The sequence below is a fragment of the Leptonotus elevatus genome, chromosome 4 (assembly GCF_054856555.1).
Source record: "Leptonotus elevatus isolate MCC_2025b chromosome 4, RoL_Lele_1.0, whole genome shotgun sequence".
In the NCBI taxonomy this organism is placed as follows: Eukaryota; Metazoa; Chordata; class Actinopteri; order Syngnathiformes; family Syngnathidae; genus Leptonotus; species Leptonotus elevatus.
In genome coordinates, this window is record NC_141242.1 from 17,828,495 (window position 1) to 17,851,072 (window position 22,578).

At 39.1% G+C, this 22,578-nt stretch overlaps 1 protein-coding gene across 1 annotated transcript in view; it reads right to left on the reverse strand.

Annotated features, from left to right (window-relative positions):
- b4galnt4a (beta-1,4-N-acetyl-galactosaminyl transferase 4a) overlaps window positions 1-22,578 on the reverse strand; it is a 137,134-nt gene that overhangs the window by 40,623 nt on the left and 73,933 nt on the right. The window contains exons 3-6 of the mRNA XM_086073967.1: window positions 13,787-13,885; window positions 3,284-3,379; window positions 2,308-2,398; window positions 571-671 (exon numbers count right to left, since the gene is read on the reverse strand). Coding sequence (XP_085930093.1) covers window positions 571-671; window positions 2,308-2,398; window positions 3,284-3,379; window positions 13,787-13,885 — 387 coding nt within the window. The remainder of the gene's footprint in view (window positions 1-570; window positions 672-2,307; window positions 2,399-3,283; window positions 3,380-13,786; window positions 13,886-22,578) is intronic.

Below are 22,578 nucleotides of genomic sequence, written 5' to 3' on the forward strand. Positions count from 1 at the left end.
GATTAGTTAGGACGGACAAGGTTAAGATGCCCTGTTTCCTCCCTGTTTATTGTGTATGCCTGAGCACTGATAAAAGAACAGATGATATTCCATATGCATGGCCCATTTCCATCAAACGGCAGCTGCTGGAGCTCCACAATATCACCCTCCCAAAAAAAACAACAACTTCTTGAGTGCTCTCTTAAACGAACCATTAAAAGCCATTCACATGTTAAAAAAACCCATCAAACCGCAAAATAGTCACATGATCACATTTGTGTGCGTGTGTTTGTGTGTCGGTGTTTTCACACTTTTCAGTCATAACATTGAAGAACATTGTTGCTAAGCAATAACAATTCAAACAAAGGACAATTTAGACTGAGAGGATTAGTTTAAGAGAGAATAACGGGCACTTCAACACGGTCACCTCATTCAGCTACTGATGACACGAGTTAAGTATTGACATTGTCGCTGGAAGAACTTGAAATTGTTCCGGTGTTGAGCCAGGCCAGCCTCAAATAACTCATGTCTTAGTAGCTGTAATTGAGATGTTGATATGAAGAAGGTGTTGTTTGACAATTGATTGCTTACCTGCCCTACATAGACCAGCAGCCTGGAATTGAGAGGACTTTCATCAAGACTCAGCCAGAACTCTGAATTATCATCAGACGATACGGAAAATTGGAAATCCCCTGAAACAAAAAAAACAAAAAAGTGATACACACATATACATACACAACATTTTAAGCATGGTGGAAGATCCATTAAGTAGTATATACAGAATAAAGATGTCCAGAACTGCACACTATTGATTAATGGGAAGAATTATGATGACTAATCCCTGTAAATTCAAATACAGTATCAAATACTCTTAGATTTTAATAGCCCGTGGTCATAGATATATATGACAACATGTCTTTTTGTGTTTTCAGAACATCTCATGTGGATTACCACCCAAAGAAATATCAATACCACCTGGCTTACTACATATCAAACATTAAAACTATGAGTGCAGAAGAACATTTGAAGTAAATTGAGACTAGGACAGATGAGAACATATGTCAATATCTATATCAATTTACCATTGTAACGATAATGATCTAACGATAACGGCAATATCATGATATCACAATATTAAATAATGCCACAATACCGTTGTTATGTTACAATATTAATAGCAGCACATGAGATAAAAAGGCAGGTTGTTTTCCATTTGTGCAGTTCCAGCACCCTCTGGTGGTTAGTTTATTAGTATTGTTTAATTTTAAGTTGGCATGTTTTGGCCACCAATATTAAAGACCAACGCTAATGACCAGCTGAAAGGAAACGTAATATGTCTCATGTGTGCGTACATTAGCAAATAAGTGAGTCAATACTAGTGGATGTAGGTCGTTTACTGATCAGAACGTTGCCATTCGCATGAATTTATGTTATGACCGTAACTAACATGGCCTTCATGAGTGTGAAAACATTCAAAGTTAATAATATTCCAGCCAAAATATAATAATAATAAAAAAATATATATTTTTACTATTTGTCGCTGTTACAGCACTGTATGGTTTTTTATTACATATATAGCACATAAACCAATACCAAACCTAATTTTTAAAATATTTTACTTAACTAAATACTATAAATATAATGCAGTGAAGATAACATACTGAGAGATGTATGACATTTTGGATACTTCAGTTAGCATTATGAGAAGAAATAATCCTCTCTTACAGTGTCATAAAAGAGCCAGAATTCTCACTTTAAAGTCAGAATTATATGAATAAAGTCAGAATTCTGACTTTTTCTCACTTTTAAGTAAGAATTCTCACTTTAAAGTCAGAATTCTGTGAATAAAGTGAGAATCCTGCCAAACTTTTTTTTTCTCTCTTCACTGGCCATAATCCTCTTCCGTAAAAAAGCAACATTAGCATTATAGGGTTTTTACACAGCAATGTTACATTAGATTGTGTTATGTGCAGATGTACCTAAAATGGTATGAGAAGGGCCTTTGAGCTACGACTAATAGCCATAGTGTTTTTTAGAGTTTATGAAATGCATCTCCAAAAAGATAATGCATTTTATTGCTAACATATTCAACATTATCCACTCTGCCTCACTGATAGGCATGTGTTCTTGACTCCAAAGGTAGAGATTTTTGACTACACAAGACCAAAAACAGCAAAGTAAATAGTTTAATATTCAGCAATTCATCTAATATGGTTTTAAGGCTTCTCTGTTGCCGAGCGGGGATTTTATGATACTGCCGAGAGATTACGTTCAGAGAGCTCTACCAGTGTCATGACGAAGGGCTCACTAATAAGATGAGCTGGTTACCATCACGATAAGGGTGAAGAAATCCAAAGATTCTCAGGCCGTAATTCTTCCACTTCGGAGCCACGGCCAGCTTCTTCAAAGTCGTTCTTGTCTGCGACAGGAAGCAGAAATCGAAGCAAAAGCATTAACAGTCCTGTGAGTGAATGCAAGGTGACCGTGTGCTAAACTCCTCCAATCAGGAAGGAGTGTCCAGTCAGAGATTAGCAACCAAAACAAGGGATGCAGTTCTGCATAAAACAAAGAAGAGAACTCAGGACTTTCAGACTTTTTTTTCAGACGGAATTCTCTGTCTAATGTAATACAGTATATTCAAAGACGGCCTTTACAACGGGCTGCGTGTATTTTAACATGTGTTTGTCAGGATTTTCTTTTTTGTAATACAGTATTTGCTGTTTTACGCAGTAAAAGCATCAACCTCATTTTACAATATAGTGATTACATAATATATGCATTAAATGAAAATCCCCCCTCCAAACATAAGGTGGATAACAGAAAACGTTGCATTTCACATTAGTAGCAGGGATGATTTTGCAGCTTTGGCTATGCTGCACATCATACAGTGATGAGTGATGGAATCTGCTACTGGCAGCCTGCGGCAGATGTCATGAGTTTTAATCTCCTCATATGGGAATCCCAAGGACATCAAATAAAATCCCATCATCCACAGCTTGAAGTATTTTAAGCAAAAACAGCAAACTGCCTAGAACCACCCAACAATTTACTAAATCGTTGCTTAGGGTTAACAAGTGACACTTGCAAATCCCAAGGCAAATGTCAATTTGGTAATTCAGAAGGGATTTACAAACTACTTGCGTTCTTTCCCGAATCTGATCAGTATGGAAATATTATACTAAATCACTTGATTCCAAATAAATGTTAACCATAAGCCTATGTAAGGTTTCACTGTATTAATCCTTAAAAGATCCACCACCACAAAAAAAAACAATATTAACAGAAGAGGCGTTACGCTTCTTACATGAGGGTAGAGAGGGAAGTGCAGATTCTTTCGGAGTTGGGCTACAGAGGAGCCACACCAGTCCTCGAACACATGGAGGTTGGCTTGGCCCTTATACTGAAAACAAAACAACATCATACAGAAAGAATTGTTATTGCAGACAGCTACAAGATAACGAGAGCATCATTTGACGGAAAGATGGTCTCAGACCCAGTTTGCATCCTGGGCAGACTTTTGGCAAGATTTTTGGTCTTGCTCTTGTTCATCCATCACTTGTGTTTGATGGAGTTACAGTAAAGGCTCTTCAAGAATAAAAATACATAAAAGAAAATGAAATAAAAAACACCAGACTCAACAAAGAATGCCTCTATGGACATAAAGAAGCTTTCTACACTGTGAAACACAAAAGGGGCCTTCCTCAAACTTAAAAAAATAAAATAAAAAATAAAAATGAAGTCAGTGATACCTCAGTTCAACCACAGATGGATCATCAAATTAATTAGAAGGAACATCCCAATTAGGGGTGTTAGAAAAAAATCGATTCGGCAATATATTGCGATATTACAGCGCGCAATTCTCGGATCGATTCGATATGCGGCTGAGGGAGGGCCAGAGTTTTTCTTAGCTCATTTGAAGTCGTGTCTTTGTTTGTTTGTCAAGTGTGGCTGTCGCTTTAAGATTGTGCACATACTCGCACGTGTACCCTGAAAAAGCCTGACACAAATGCTGCAGTTACAGTTTGGGCCAGAGGTGGCAGTCATGAGTAAAAAGTGACAAACTGCACAAATATCCTTTAAGGGAATATTTGTGAGGAAAAAACAGTCAAACTACTAGCAGGATTTTTTTTTAAAGCACAACGGTAGATTATTTTTTATTTTTTTACTGTCTTTTTTTTTTTTTTGCTGTGATCTGATTTTGCATAAACTAAGAAAGTGACATAGCATATGCACCAAATCTGCTTTAAACTGCGCTGCTCTGCAGTTTACAGAAACATAAATCATATTGGAAAATGTTGACTGAAGGTTTACTGTGACAATATTTGACCTGGGGGCAATGATACGTTAGCTTTTTGCTAACTACTAACAGCAAACAAGCAGTTGCAGCAACTTTTACCTGTGAGTGAGTCTCGGGCCTCGTCACATACTTTTTTTTCTTTTTTCGCTTCTCAGCCCCTGAGATTCTTGGTGCTGTTTTGGACCCATGGGGTCAATATTCTGTGTACAAAATTGTGTATTTCGCCAAATAGATGTATTTGTGTGAAAATATTCTTGTTGCTACGGAGGGGGGTGGGCAGTGGACCGGAAAGTCATTTGGCACTAGCACCCGGGGAGACAGCGGTGTGACGTTACGTCATGATGAGAGGAGAGAGGAAGGCAAATGCAAACTGTCCGCTAAATGATTCATTTATTATTTTATTTGTGCATTTTTTTTCTCTGAACAATTGCATGGCATGGTTGTACGTATGTTGCCTAAAAAAAGAAAATAAAGACAATAAAAAAAAAGAAGAAAAAAAAGACAGTGGTATGCTGCCCCTTAGGACCAAGTGGTGCCCTACGCACAGTGATTTATGAGCGTATAGGAAGGGGCGGCCCTGGCATCATGGGTAACTCTTTGTGTTTCTTCACTACACAAGACAATAATAACTGAGCACATTGGTCAAATGATCCAATTAGAAAACACTGACCAAGCATATCCGCAGTGTCATGGGACCGCATGAACTGAGAATATCCAGCAATTTGTCAAAGCCCATCCCATGACCATACGCTGACATTTGTCTGCATTGAAGAGGGAGCACACAGGACACAGTGAGGACAAATTACATAATCGCTTTGTATTGTATTCGAGGGAATCAGTTACACACACACACACACAAGTTTAGTTTACTATCTTTGTGGGGCCATCTCATTGACATAATGATTGCCTACCCCTATTCCTTACCCTAACCTCAACCATAACCCAATTCAAACCTAAACTCTAAAACCAAGTCTTGACCCTGAAAAAGAGGTCTAAACTTGTGGGGCCCAGCAAAATGGCCCCACATGGACACGGGTGGGCCCCACAACTCTGTCAAATCCCTAACTGTTGGATCCGGCTATGTAAAAAAAACAAGACCACACACACACACACACACACACACACACACACACACACCCCCACACACACACACACACACACACACACACACACACACACACACACACACACGCCCCGCTAGCAAAACGACTGAAAGAGTGTGTATGAGTCATACAACTTCCAATTTTGACTGTAATGAAAGTCGTGTCAACATCAACCAGACCCCAATTTCAATCATATTTTTTCAGTAGCGTACTAAATCTTATTTTTAAAATTACAAATGTGCAGTGTTTGCAAATAATCATGAACTTTTTCATGCAAAGTGGAATTTTTCCCCAATCTCCTTCCTCTTTTAAGTGTGTGTCGTATTGTTTATCATAGTTTGCAAGGGATATGCAACAAATTTAAACTTGTATACGTAGTATATGTAGCAAAGTCAAGAAGTTGACTACACTTAGCGTGCTGTCCACTAAAAATGTCCAAAAATTACATGGCAACTTCAAAAAACCAACACAAGGTCCACAATTTTGTCTTGACCTTTGTTTGGCCTTGGCAGAGGTCTGGACTCTACTGAGTGCTATGTTGTTTTTTAATCGCTTTAGATGTTAGCTGCCAACTGTGATCCATCCATCCATGAGGTTAAAGTGACCTTAATGACATAAAGCAAAAAATAAAATAAAACAAGAAAATAAATAAACCTGATAAACCACTTCCATCCTGAGAGGTGAGCTCGGGAAGAGTTGTCTTTGAGGTCAGATAAACGCTTCTCAGACTCCATTTCCCAATTTAAGTCAGAATATAATGTGGATAAAGTGTCACGCTCCTACATGATCACACAGCATTTCAACAAATGGCCTCCAGTACGGTACGGTCAATCTGAGCATATAGTGCAGCAATTACAGCTCATGCATTAACCATAAAATGCGTTTTTTGAACAAATATGTCAGTTCAGTTCAACCAAAACTGCTCTTAATGTTTGCATCTCATACACATTGTCTGTCTAAATGGTCAAATTAGCAGAGCATGAGGGTTGACAGATTCCAATCCTCCACAGTGAGGTGTCAGAAAGGTGGATGTCTGATGTCTGAAAGGAAGTTCATGGCAGCAAAGAGAAGTCAGATAGAGGTTAGCGGGATTTGGCAGAGGGAACGAGGCCCTGTGCAAATGAGCCTTTTTAACAGATTTCTAGAGCGTTTCAAGGCTTGGCCCCCTGCTTGCAGCGCTCTTTGTTCAACAGGCACCATTAAAAGTCAACGATTACAAACGCAGTGTGAAGAGGCCATGGGTTGTAAACTTTCTTGGGAGGGGGTGATGGCTAATTGGTGAACAGGATACATGTGGAATTGCGAACAACTGAAACCGCAATCAAAAATATATAATAATAACATTTGAATTATATTGAGATGCCTACCAAATTGTCTTTTAATGAAGAGATATACAGTATCTTTGAAGGTACGGAAAGTTGACAACAATAAACTCATTGCATCATCGAATCATCACTATATCGAACCCTAACAAACCACCTAACCGAATCGCTCCACTTAAAAAAAAAAGAAAAATCATTATAGGCTTGAAGATAAAGAATACACCATGATCTCTGCTTGTGTCACATAGCGATAGAAACATGCCACAAATAGCAAAAAGCTTCAAGTAAGTGGCTTTTTATAAACTCCTAAAAAAAGTGGTGTAGTGGTCCTTGGAGAAAACGTATACGCAATGCTGACTGAAAAGAAGTGGTTATATGCCGTATGCAATGGACTACACCACTGCCTAAAAAGCTTTAGAAATATAAATATAGGCCATAAGATAGTGGTAAAGCACTACTTTTGTTTAAAAGAAGCTCCTTGGCTCACTTCACCATATTGCTAGGCATCAATATGCCCCATCCCCTCAGAAAGACCAGAAAGAAAATATAACTCGGAAGTGAATAACAGTCGAACTGCAATAATTTGATGTCCATAATTGTACAGCTGTCAATGACAGCATAATTACTGTAATCCAACGCACTTAAATAAGGTAATTGATTGATTATTGGTGCTTGCTGCAGCTGTCAATGTAGCTTTTCTTAAAATTAGGCCAACATCAACCGGATGGAATGATTTCAAACCTGGAAAATGTCTTCAGCGCACGTATTCAATGTGTACGAGTTGAATTCACCGAGAGTAACATCAAATATGACAAGCTTCATTTTGCTATCTCAAATTTAAGCCAGATATGCATAAAGATTTTGATCTAAACTGCCGTACAAGAGCGACGTGCCCTTGGACAAGTGACAAACTCAAGTGCAATTATTACAAAGTAAAAGTTTAGATAGTTTTCACTTCAAAGCCTTCAGATGAATTATGCCCCAATGTGTAATTACTTTAAAAAAATATATAACTTTTGGAATACATTATTTTCACTTATGTGCAATACACAAACACTCTGTAAATTTCAAGTACATTGTAAGGAGAAAAAGTATGCCCGTATTGTATGTATGTTAGTACAGTCATATTATAAAAATTAAAAAAGCACGAAAACTAAAATATGTCAAATATGAATATTCCATATTAGTGGTTGTCTAATATAACACCAGACATATAGTAGCTCTGACTGAAGTACGAAGAGAGGCTGGCATTTAATCCCATCTGTCGCTATAAAGAAGCAAAATGATAAGGCACAGGAAATGTTGCTAGATGAGAAGGTGCTAGATATAAAATAGTACTAAACATAAGACCAAGTTTATCGGTTTCCTCCTCCATTTGTCTTGTTGTATCTCCCGGTGAGCTGCTGCCCAAAACCTCCACTCCCTCTCACCCATTTGGTTGCAATATCAAGAGGAGCACAAATCAGACATTTGCTCTCCTCCGAGCCTGGTGCAGCTTGCTGCATTCATGCTGGCAGCCAACACTGACAAATGGTCGCTCAGCGCACCCACTGACGGGGAATCGCACCAGCTGACACCACGAATCCCATTTGGATAAAGAAAGTGAGACATGATGTTCGTGGCAAAAAGTACACCGGGATAAAGAGAATAGCACTCAGAGCAAAGCCCGCAGGATGACAAAGTGCATTACATCATGTGCTGCAAATTTATAGTTTGTTGAAATTTGAAGGGCTGAGGAATAAATTGTGTGAGTATGATTCCCTCTGTGACCATACTGGGGCTGTTTTGTAAGATCACAGATTCGATCTTTACACCTGAATTCTGCCTTTCTATGACAATGAAGAATATATGAAGACAATGATAGCTGGGAGGTGTGGCAAAAGGTGCGGTTAGAAAGAAGCACAAACCATACAGTAGAAGGATGAGATGTCATCTTTGAAAGAGGAGAGAATCAAGAATATAAATGTGCATGATTTACTTTGCAGCCTCATCAACTTCTGCTTGAATAATCTGCTTCACGACATGGCCAGCATATCGCATGAAAAAGATGAAGAGATGCCTTCATCCAGAAGTTGACTTATGACAATAAGACACCTTCATGGCAAAATATGACTTTTTTTTCCATCCAGTATTTTGATAGACAGATGGGAGTCACAAAAAAGCAGAGTTAAAAAAATAATTTAAAAAAGCCTTCACAGCCTCTTGTTCTCTGCTTTAGTCACACTTGCATGTTGAGTAGCACACCTCATGCTTTGCCGCTTTATGCAGTGTTATTACATCCATAAAAACATGAGTGTGCTTGTCAAACAGCAGCAAGGCGTCTACCATCTAACCTCCGGATGCCTAACGAGACTGCACTGGGAACAAGCGTCAATACGTGCTTGACATTATGAGTTGCACATTGATTATTGTTAACTCGTTACAGAAGTTATGGCTGCTACAATGTATGATGTTGTCAATGTCCAATATCATCAAGCAGCCAATGAGGTTGTGTTTTTAACTTGAATGGGTTTGTCAATTGTGCACTTGAGACTATGTTTTTCTTTCTTTATTTATTCTTTTTTTTACCTCCTGGCTGCAGTTTTTAAAGTCTTCTTTTACGACAGGTGCATGAGTTATCAAATTATCAGATACTTAAAAAAAAAGTATAAGACATTTGGCTGTCAAAATAGGCAAATTGAATCATGATTAAATATTTAAGAAATCATACATAAAATAAAATAATGCAGTTTAAACCAGCCTCACAGCTTACAAACAATGACATGTCCTATTGTGTTTAATTGTTAGCATTGCTGTGTATTCAATGTGGCAAGGTCAAATATAATATCACTTCTTCAAACTTTACATTTGAACTGCATGGTCCATATTCACTAGGAATAAATATTTACTTAAAAATATTAATAGACTAGATCTTGGCAGCATTTATATTGCAGGCGGCCACAGTTTAAGTTGAGGTCTGTCATAAATTAAAAAGCCACTTGGAAAATTGCAGTTGGTTTCTTTTAAATTATTTGCTCAGGTAGACCAGGCAGGCTCTAATGGAGGAATGGTCAACATGAATTATGGAGGGAAGGGGGGCACAATTTTTCATCAGCGCTCCTGCCAAATACGACCACACACGCTTCTGAACCAGATGTATGAAAAAAGAAGGGTTTTTTTAATGTGAATGTCATCACATTATCACAGTATCTTAAATATGTCATATATGTACAAAGATCCTTCAACAACAGAGAGAGTATTTAACAATCAAAAAATAATCACATACTGTTTTTTTTTTTCACACATGCAGTGCAAAGGGCTCTCGTGCAGAAAAAATCCCATTTGAGGATGGCACAAACCTGTTGAACAGCAAACCAACATGTGACAATCAGTGGTACTTGAACTTGAACTTAATTCTAAGAACTCCTTTTGTGCCTTCTTTTCACAAAAAAATACCCACTGCAAAGTTAGCTGATGCAATAACTGTGTAAGTGTGCATGTGTCTTGTACTGTATGAATGCCTCTGCATGCCTGCGTGACCTCTGCCAGGCTGTGACGGCTGGCATATGGCCGCACTCTACCGCCATCAGCCACAGACTACGCCTCTGACAGCGCCGGTTTGGTGGCCCCTCGGACCTCTGCCATATTGGCTGTGTACCAGGAAAACAAGTTAGTGTCAGTAATTAGGACAGATAGTGAGAAGTGAGAGCAGAGGAGGATCTCCAATCTGACAGAGTAAATGAAAAAGAAAGGGAGATGTATAGCGATTTGTTGACTATTTCTTTACAAAGTCCTCAGAGAGAATGCTGAGGAATTTTGTTACCAAGCTCCAATAGTTATTGCGGCAACGACAACATTTATACTAAATGATAGGTGTTGACAAAAATGCACAGCATAGACAAACGCTGTTATTTTTTCAATACTTCCGTTCCGTTACGTCTTCAATTCCGCTTATCCGGGGTCGGGTCGCGGGGGCAGCAGCTTTAGCAGGGAAGCCCAGACTTCCCTCTCCCTAGCCACTTCAGCCAGCTCCTCCGATGGGATCCCAAGGCGTTCCCAGGCCAGCCGTGAGACGTAGTCTCCCCAGCGTGTCCTGGGTCGTCCCCGGGGCCTCCTGCCGGTAGGACATGCCCGGAACACCTCCCCAGGGAGGCGCCCAGGAGGCATCCGAACCAGATGCCCCAGCCACCTCAACTGGTTCCTCTCAACGTGGAGGAGTAGCGGCTCGACGCTGAGTCCCTCCCGAATGACCGAGCTTCTCACCCTATCTCTAAGGGAGAGCCCGGCTACCCTGCGGAGGAAACTCATTTTGGCCGCTTGTATCCGGGATCTCGTTCTTTCGGTCACGACCCACAGCTCGTGACCATAGGTGAGGACAGGAACGTAGATCGACCGGTAAATCGAGAGCTTTGCCTTTCGGCTTTTTTTTTCAATACTGTTTTAGAAAATCAGCATTTCAAAAGGTAGACTATTTGGTACAGCTCTTGTATTGGATCTGATTAGAGCCGTACATGTGGTCATAATGTTGTGGCCAGTATCAGACTAACCACAGGTCTTGAGCAAATGCCTCAGAGGGAATGACATCAGCATAGGAACGACACTAAGGGCTTTAATGACTAAGATCCCAAATCATTGGCTCCAAATTGCATGTCGTGTAGCGTCGGATCTACTAAAATTCACATTATTTTCCTAAGATGCAGAATAGCGGGCACGAAATTGAGTGTGCCCCTCAAAGATTGAATGCACAGTTGGCAACGGGTGTAAAGATGATGGACACTGCAAGATTTAAAAGACAGTTTAGCGCTTTAGAAAAATCTGATGGTTGTGTAGTACGCCAAAGGGCATAACAACATTTGAAGTAAAATAACTGAAAAATGTGGAAGAGGCAAACAAATATATTACCAAGTTAAAATAAATAAATCTGTCACTTCAACATTGTGGAAGCAAGGTTTTGCCATGTTTTTATTGACATGACTTGCCCCAAGTGCATGGAAATTGCATGTATAGGATTGCATCCTGCTTAACACTGCATTTTAAAGTCAGGACAGAAGCCCTGGGGGAGGCCGGCACCGATTGTCACAGTTCGCTGAAACGACCCAGAGACAAGGAAATGCAGAGTTGACAGCAGTAATGTCATTGGTGACACAGTACGGCATGACTCCTTCTTGTGTGATACATTGCATTGTATGCTAAATTCAGCTCTTTGCATGTACTCCTCCCAGAATGTGCAAAATTAACTGTGCAGCAATATTGCCCTTATTTGGCAGAGGCAATCTCGGGTGCACACAAATGTACAGCACAATTGATGATGATCAAATAAATCAAAAACAATAATCATCTAATGTTGAGGGTCAGATGCAGGAATTTCGTGGGATCTCTGTGTAAAAGAGGATTATAAAACACTATAAATTGTATTTATCTTCAGTATAAATTGGTGAATATATTGCCATAACAAGCTAGCCACCAAAATGAGTGAGTAGTTATGGAACAGTACTGAATCCATTGTGAATTTGATTTATTTGGTTAACTGTTCGAGCCTGCCACTAAAAGATTGCTTTAACTGCTTATAGTCACATTGTCTGTTCTCAAACAAAGCAAATATTAGTTTATCATGTGCCACAGACATGGATTTTGTTGACATTCTAATTCCCTTAGCTGGGACAATATGAGTTAGCAACCATAATGATTCATGTTTGGACTGAGAAAACGAATAGGTCTCACGACACTTCATGAAATCGTGTTCCATTTAAACATTTTGCATTTGTTAAATTCCATGCTTGACTGTCAGATATAATAATTTAATTTAAATATATATTTGGACAGTATTTGTGAAAACAGAAAATTGTCATAATATATTGTCAAATGTACAGTAGCAGTGCTGCTAAATTAATGCCTTTATAATGCACTCTTAATACAAAACATTTATTTATTTAACTAATATTTGGTTTGGGAAAACAAATATCCATTTAATCATTTTCTATAGTGTTTATCCTCACAAAGAATCCCTCAAAATAATGTTCATGACGATAATTAAACATGAGAAAAAAATAGATCAAGCTAATTCCTCTGTTTATATTTTTGCAATTAGACAACATATTCAGAACTCTGATTTGCCATGTCCCATATATGGCAGATTAAAACAACAAACACGCTAAAATCCTCATTTCACAGTCTTCATACTTAAAGTAAAAAAAAACACACAAATGTTTTGTACCACATTTTATCTGTTGTTGTGGTGCTAAGGTACGAAGAAGAAGAAAACTGCAGATGTACAATCAACAATCAGCTACTGCTGCATAATATTATGAGCATGAACATTTTGAACAATAATTTGCTCATCAAAGCTCTGCACAAGCAATACAGCCGGCGACTATTAACCAAGCAAAATTGTTAACAGGATTGAATCTGTGAGTCAAAACTGAAAAATCTGAGAATTGTATGTCATCACATTACAAACTGCAATATTATTGGATCCACTCACAACATTCTGTTTTCCCTGCACTGTGCTGTAAATGTAGACATTATATGGGGAGAGTAAACATTCCCTTTCGACACACTTACAGACTACTTATTTACTTATGCAGACTTTTTTTTTGTAATGATCGCACCCAACTAAAATTTCTGTAAGAACACTAAGATGATTCAGTGGGGAGAGTGCAGAGGAAGGGTAACATTGCACACGGCACACAATTGATTAAAGTCGGGTGAAGAGAGCAGGTTAGAAATTCTCCCTCATCTACATTAAAAACCACAGCTCAGTAGCCCTGTCTGCCAACCTTTAATGGGTTTTAACAAAATATCCTTCAAAAAGCGCTCATATCTGAACAGTTCACCGTCTTTGTAACATCAGGGAAAGAAAAGTAGCACATTCTCAGTTCAATCATATTTCATTAAAAGGAAAATGTGCCCTGGAATGATAATGATATGCCTTCTGTTTAAGGTGGATTCCTAAAATATCAATGTGTGTACAGTATGAGTCACCAAGCTTGGGTGATGAGTCACCCAAATAGAGAAAGCAACTGGACCTGTGTCTAAAAGATAGAAAGGCCTCACAACAAGTACTCAGGGCTAATTGAGGGTACAACAAAAGAGAGAAAAGTAATTACCTCTGGTTTCCATAGCAATTTCTTATGGTGCTGAGCAAGAAACTTGCGTATGTGGGCGCGGCTTCTGCTGTTGGAAACTCCTGTAATCGGCTCGTCATCCTTGAAAAGAGAAGGAAATTCGACACAGTTATTCCCCTAAAATTACAAGATCATTCACCCCAAAGAGACATTTGATGCAAGGAAAACTTGATTCTAAGTCAGCGGTTTAATCCTGCCGTCGACTCGCACATCCATCTATGCACAGAGGCACAAAATCCATCCATCATCATGAATACTCTCAATAACAGAGATGAAGTACCATCATTAGCTCAAACCGCAGGCCTGTCTCATTGATGGGAGTGCTAGAAGCTTAAACTGTCCATTATGCTCAGCTGAGGACAGCACACACTTACACTCATGCTGAGGGTTATTCCCCTTGTTAAAACCCTCGATGGAACTCTCTTCAACACTCATTCTCATTCCAGAGGACAGGTATTTCTACGCTGCACCATCTTTAACTGAAAATTACGGTAGTCTGATTTAATCTCATTCAATCCACCACTTTTGGGTGGTCTGAAGTCAAAATGAGGCATGGAGGATTTGGGATTTACACTAAAACTAAGTGTCTCATCTATGCATTGTATGATTTGGATTCAACTGTCACCGGATAAAACCTGAATTAAAGTATGGTGACACAGATCAGCAAACGCTTTGCCACTCCAGAGGTAATAATAGATCATCTTTATCGATAAAGCACATTTAAAAACACATTTATAAAGTGCATTGACTTTGCATTGACAAAAGCATGGATTGTGACACAATTACAAAGTTAAATACACAAACAAACATGACATGACACCATCTATCACGTGAGCTATCATACATAACCTAAAACCAGTTGAGGAACCCCGACAATGAAAGAACACAACAACATGACCTGGACTGGCCAAGAGGGCAGATGTAGGCTTGGAAAAATGGGGCGAGAAGAAAACATTGCATTAAAGCTCATCTCTAAAAGTAAGTTTAAGGCTGCATTCAGACTGCAGGCATATCTGATTCAAATTGAATTCCTCCTCAAATCCGATTATTAGGGCTGACTGTGTACATTCTTTATGGCAAATGTCTAAATCAGATCTCGCGCTGTTCGCACTGGGACGCATTATTGACCCATCTGACAGGTTGTCGTAGCAACGATGTCGAACGGAGGCGTCGCACAGCACATGTAGTGGTTGACATAATCTTGTTGTAAATTTTTTTACCGTTCCATACTGCCCCAAACTGGTTCCTCGCAAGTGTGTGAGGACCATAAAATGTACATTCGTAGTACGTAGACTTTCACTGTATTTCCGGTTGGCATGCGAGGAGCCGATGGGGCAGTGGAGCAGTCTAGACGTTTGTCTGCCGCACCATGCAAGGAAGCGGTCAGGCAGGTGGAAACAAACAACTAACAACGCTTAAAAACCTGGTTTATACTACTGCATTTTCTCCGGCGTAAAGTAGCGCCGCACATCACGTGATTGATGCTGCGATGAGCGCCGTAGCTTGCGCCCCGTCTGCCACGAGTGCTGCATGCACGTCACAAATTCTTGTACGCCGTAGATGGTTGGGCGTAATTAGCATGTAATTGGACCATTTAGTCACATGCCGTGATGGCGCAATCAGCTTTCCCAGGATAGTTTCCGTGAAGGCAACTGTGTTTATAAATAAAAAACAACAACAAAATTAAGCATGGAGCATGTTGTGCATTGGCGTGGTTACGGCTGACAGTAACCATTGCAAATTGGCATTAAAGAATTATTACTAGCTCGTTGATTGGCCAGATCGCAGATCAAACATTACTATGGGGTATATGTCACGGAGGAGGCGGGACATCCAACTTTTGTAAGTCACACACCTACGCTGTTTTCGTTGACTGTTGCAACATAATAGGACGTGTCCCAATACTCGCACTGCCACCCGTGTGCACCTCAATTGCGCATTCCCGTCAATGGGTGCGAGTGTGTAGGGTGTCTCAGTTCTCCGAGTGCGTCTCATAGTGCTTTAGAGAACTGAGACACCCTACACATTCAAAAGACAAACAAATGGCGTTCCTTGTTCCGGAAACGGAAAATGCCTTTCAGAATTGGCCATAAAATGCAGAGGAATGTCCACTCCATCCGCATCCTAGCCAATACCAGCCGTAGCGACACCCTGACTTAAGAGTGAAACTGCAGCACATTTTCAAAACAACTTGATGTGGATTGCGCACAATTTAAGCAGAAAGGCAAAGTCACGAGTGGCAATTCGCAGTGATGTCTGCGCCGTCGCGTCCTGCGTAAGTATAAAGAGACCTTCAGCTGTGGTCTCGATGGGATTGCCGTCTGTTTTGAATCAGTAAAACGACAAGCTGTTGTATTCTGAACCAGCTTGTGGCGAGAGAATGTTTTTTTTTTTATAATTACTGGAGGAGAGTGACTGGAAGTTGTTTAATCCAGATAATCTTAGCATTTTCCAATGTGTGGTTTGGTAATTAAAGATTTTCTTCAATTTAGATACTGCATTTCTATCATGAGTTGCCTGTTGAAGCAGTTTCAGTTTAGTTGAAATTAAAGACAATTTTCCCCAAAATTGCTATTGATTTGGTTCTAGCAGAGTTGATTTTTGAGGGAATTAGTTATTAAAAAGGCATCTAGGTGTAGTCCAAGCAGTATCTTCTAAATAGCTTGAACGGAAAATTGAACGTCCACGTAATTATTCAAAGCAACTTGTCTTAGCACACCCTCCTGTTCACTGTGCCCAATGCTGATAACAAAAACACAAGCACAGCAAAAAGCATGAAACAATCACTACTTTTGGTGATTAGCGCCTGGTCACTGAAGTTATGAATTTCTGTCATTTTTACGGTGGCTTTTGCAACTTTATCCATAGTTTTTCTTACATCTCATGTACGCACATCCGTCATTTTTTTTGGAAGTGTGTGAGGTATGGAGTCCACAAGCGTTTCGCAAATGACTCTAGCACAAACATTATGTGTGAAAGAATTAAAGATGCACACGGACGAGAAAGGGTCAGAGAAGTCGTGAGGACCTATTAGATGCCCGTAATGTCAGGGGTTGTACTTATTTTTAAGGGGGCTTCTGTTGAAACCGGGAGGGTTGGCATCTTTAGCATCCATGTTGTAAAAACCGACACTTTTCTTCAAGGACATAAACATGATTGATTCTCACATCGTCACAATTTGCCACTAAAGTTGTTGCAGTGCCTGCCTCAGCACCACCATAGAGGATTTTTAGTAGAAGGAGTTTCATAATGAGACCTCATCATGCACACTTACCTCACAGAATGCTTAGTGTCTCATATTTCTCAAGCACAACCACACACTGCTTAATTTCCCCTTGATGTTTACTTGATGGCAATGAGCCATTCACATTTCCGGTGTACAGTATGTGAGCTTACCTCTATATGAGAGCTTTGCCAGTATAATATGACATAAAGTGGCTACAAGCTTTACTTCGTAGATTTTATTTTTGCCTTGGTTATCGTATGTTTACACATGCGCACACACACTTCAAGTTCAGGTTTAATTATCTTTTTTTAAATTAATTTAGTATTGATAGGGCAAGCCTATGACACTGACTAATTCAGTTTTCAGTTTTGCTAGACTCATTTTGACAATGAAAAGAAAAAAAAAAAATTCCCCCAAGTACACTTCTTGATCAATTCTATTGTGATCATCCGCTCTGCTGACAAGGATCTCCTCCCCAAAGACCGCAATGTCTCCCCAAATGTGCTGTTCAACGAGAGCACTGATAGCCTGAATATGCTATGAGGAATATTAAAGTTAACACGGTCATGTGAAGGGCAGGACGGACCAGTGGGGAGCAAAAAGTTCTCAGGAATGAGGAGATAAAAGTCTGCTGTTCCTATGGTACCAGGGGAGCAGCACTGAGTGGTGAAGCATCCTCCACTTACCAGAGATTTTTTAATGCGTACTTCCCCTGTGACAAGTTTGAGGGGTTTTCATCAGCCCACAACTGAGAGTATTTGAAGAGAAGGTGCCAGTTTTTGCAAAAGTTTTTTAATATATATATATATATATATATATATATATTTTTTTTTTTTTTTTTTTGCAGAAGTGATTTGACAGCTATCAGATGCTGAGTCTTTGATTCCTTATTTAACTTCCAAGGGAGCGAGATGAAGGAGGGCAGAGAGAGGTAATGAAGAACCGTGACAACAGGCTTCCCTCCTGTCAGCTACCAGAATAACTAAAAGAGCCTGATGTGCCGTTAACACTCACATTCTGACCTTTATCACAAAGTCACACGCAGAAACCATCGTGAAGGCAATTTTCTCACATGGGAAATTAAAATGCAGGAGGAATGTTGAAATAGCCACATAATAATAAGAATCATAATAATAATAATAATGTTTTTTTTGTTTTTTTACAGTAGAGACATTTTATATTTGAAATGTCCACTCTATAGAATCACAATAGCAATTTCCGTCTTTTCGTCATTCTTCATAAGCCACAAAGTAGACAAACTACTGAATAGAGGGGCAAACCAACTCCATTATGACGTGCCATTATTGTTTTTTTCACTTCACTCTCACAGTTCAGCTTTGGCAAAGATCTGATTCGACATTGTTATTATACAACTGCCAAATCAGCAAATATAATAATGACCCAAGACTTATCACCATACTGTACATCTACTAAATACTGTCAAAAGCCAGCACCTATCTCAGAATGATAAGGGAAAAAAACATGTTAAATATGATGACTTATTGCAAAAGTTGCTATGACGCTGGTGTACCCTATATAAACCAGGATGCATGTGAGAAGACAATTGAGCTGACAGCTAATCAGCTTTTATTATCAAGCCTACCAGACCAGCAGATAATTTATGATTATCCTGAAAACGCAATGATCTTGTACATTCATTTGACGAAAATGCTTGCTTAGCTCAATCGACCCAAAGTCTGCTTATCGATGGAACTAAAAAGCCTCAGTTTAAGTTGTTGACCTGAGGTTGCACCACATTGTTGCCTCCTGAACCGAGTATCGACTCGATGTTGTCAAGCTCTTATCATCACTTATCGCAATCTACAAGATTCTTTCAGTCTCTAAATTAGAATCAGACCTAATTTTTCCTGGCACTGAGCCCAAAATTGTATCATCATGTTGCTGTGGTAATTAAAGCGGATGTTAAACTGTCTCATGTATTGAAAATTGCATAACAGCAAAACAGGGGAACACAAATCCCGCTAGTGAAAGCGACTGTTTATCAAATCTTTATAATGCTGTCAACCAAATGACTTTCATGTAGAAAGAGTCATGATTTAAAACAAAGTGAATGAGGAACATTCAAGCTCACGAGACATCATGATACCAGTAGTTAAACTGAGTTGTTGCGTGCATTGCCATGCATATGTCCAAATGAGTGCATGATTCATGCAGGCTGACACTGTTGGGTTAGCGTTTCCATTCTTGCATTTTCACATAATACACGTGTCCTTGCTGATCGGAGCAAAACGAAAGAGCCAGCGTGTCCTAGAATATCAATGAGTCTAATGAATCTCCCTTATTAAACACAAACAAGCACAGGTCTGGAGGGGGAGGTAGGGGGGGGGGGGTCCATGTGCTAGACAGAGGGAAAGGGATGAAGTAGAGCACAGATCTGGGGCGCTTCACATAAACGTCTTCCTCACCCTCCCACCAGCATCACCCATGCACATTACTTCAATGCTTCCATGTCCACATGCAGTTTGAGCAAAAAACAGCAACAAACAAAATGGAGTTGAACCTCATACTTGACTCATTTGAGACATTTTCAGCAGTAAAAAGTTCATATTTTGTCCATAAATAATTTGATAACGTCATATTTTCTCATGTACAATTAATACCTTTAAAACTTACTTTTTCCACTTGCTGTCGACTGAAGATGACATCATCTGTGCTGAGGAAGTAGGTAACGACCAATCAGGGCTCAGTTTGCTGACCAAACCCAGAAAACAAGTGAGCCATGAATGGTCATTACCTAAAAAATAATTTTTTAAAGGTATTAATTGTACATGAAAAATAATGAAGTTAATAAGTAATTCTGGACAAAATATTAACTTTTTACGTCTGAAAATGGCTCAATGGGTCAAGTAGGCCTACCCCTTTAAGGTTGAACATCACCCATTTGATTCCACGGTCATATTGGCACTGTGCTTGACCAAGTATTAACTTCATAGGCAAGTATTTGGTATCATTCATTTTTAATATTCATAGGCATTAGACAAGTGCAAACATTTATCCTGTAATAACTGAGATGATGAGGGTAAATGCTAAAGGTCCAAAAAGTGGCATTGGCACATTCATGTTTTTACATAACACAAGAATGTCAAATTAACCATTCTTAATGTAACAACAATACAACGTCCTATATTTACTTGGTTTGTGACCACAGGAATCAAATGCTATATAAAGTTGTTTATTCCGTTTAGCAACCCGCATTCTGCCTTTGAAATAAGTGTTGCGGAAAAAAACGAACTTGCAAACAGCACACGTTAGTTAAATATTTAATGCAGAGGTCCTGTGTTGCTTCATGCTCAACAGTGGTTCCACATACACAGTATACTGGTGGAATTCAGAGTTATACGCCCTCAGAGATGTTCAACTTTAGACGTTTAACTTCAAAAAGATGGGCTGTCTTTTTGCTTTAAAACTTGATAGGCACATTATTGGACATGTCACTGGGAAAAAAAAATCACTGTTGAAATGGGGCAGCCTCTAATGCATCAACGTCACGGAAACTGACAACAGAAAATGAAGCAATAGACTGTGGTAGACAAGAAAGAAAGAATGAGCTAAATGAAAGTTGGCGATGAAGAGAACAAGTTAGACATACAGCGCTCAGAACACTGAACAATTGGAGGCTGTTAAAATCTTAACACCCACTTCTCTTTTCTGGCTGCTTGGTTCGTTTTGCTTGCACTAAACAGTGAGCGTGACAAAGTGATGCTCATGCTCATGAGCACTGATTTGCACTAACAACATCCTTCCACTATTGACAGATAAACTAATTGGAACGTTACAGACCTCAGCTTCTCAACTGACTAGTGCGCTCATATTTTATAATAACACATAGTCTCTCTGTAATGCAGTAGAATGTACAACAGTAAAGACAAGCACTGCAAAAAAACAACAAAAAAGGCAAACAAAATAATTATATTTGAATTTGTACACTATAGAAGAACTGCATTGCTCTCAATTTCTCACATCACTCATTTGCAAGCGCACTTTTTGCTAGGCATATTTCAAAGATTACAGCCACTGCAAATGTTGTCATGTGCCAGTCACCTCCAATAAGCTGTATGAATGCTAAATGCTAGCGACACTCAGGAAAATACTCCCAAAAAAGTGTGATATTGAATTTAGAATAAAAACATTTTATATTATGTAATAAATCAATGACTACTCAACAGTAACTATAAAAAAACAGGCTGAACTATTCCATTTTATAATGGTTTACCCACTTTACCTCTAAGCAGGCGCAGCATGGGGTCACTTCCCACTGAGTGACAGTGTGAATGCAAATGTGAGTGTTTCTATGATTGACTGGCAACCAGTCAAGGATTTTTTGTCTTTCTTTTGCGTCCACTGGAATAGTGTCAAGCTTTGCGTAACCTTGAACTGGATAAGTGATATAAGTGCTGAACACATTTTTTTTGCACCCGAGTCCGAGATGTTGCGTATCTTGCCAGTACTAACTAGTCCTGATCCAAAACCTATACAATGCAATGCATTGAGGGAAAAAACAAGACCAAATCCAAATTGTCTCATATATTATTTGAATGAAGATATCTCAAGATGACACTTTTATTTGTATGACTATAAATTAGCAGTGGTTCAAATCAATTAAAGAGTTAAAATATAAATTAAGAAGATGTGAAAATCCAATCGTTTTCAACTGAAAATCACGCAACCACGTTAAATCGATCAAATTAGGACAACCCCAGATGTAATTTTTCCATAGTAAGGCCATGCTCCAAGGCCAATCAAAGTTACTAACGGTTAAAAATACTCAATAATAGTGCGTAAAAAAACAACACTAAAAAAGCCCAGTTACAACTATTCAGTTGAACTCTTGCAGAATTCCCAGCCAAGAGAAAATCAGTGCTTCTATTTTTGTTCACCACCTGCATTATTCATACAAGACATTACATGGCGGTCACTGAGACAACAGCCGAGTGGCTGAGTGAGGAAGAGCGGTAAATGAAAAATGGAACATAAATAAGAGACGACTGCAGAAGTCGATAATGGGAGTGATAGAGTCTGTGGCTTCAATTCATTGTTTGGAAGATTAATGGCCATTGCCAAGATGAGGAGAAGGAAGAGAGGAAGAAGAAGAATGGGATTCATTTTAAAAGAAAAATCTTTTTTTAAACACACTTTTACAAGAGAAAAGAAAAAATACATTGCTTGTACAACATTACTATGACAACCAAACTCCACCAAGAGTAGCATTGAAAATTATTTGGGACTTTTTAGTTGGGACACACTGCATAGATCCCCTCGTAACCCCGGATTTGCGAAAAAGGTTTTAACCTCGCTGTCGCTGTACACTTTTGACTGATATGAATGACCAACTTGGCTTCCCTAATAAAAAGAACTTCAGAAATTGGCACTTAACTCATTCACTGCCATTGACGGTCATGAACGTCAAAAAATCATTTAAACTATTTCTATTGGTTTAACATTTTTTTCTACTTTTGTTAACAAGAGTATGAAAACCTAGAATTGGTTTTATTGTTCGTTTAGAACAGATATAAAATTTGTGATTAAT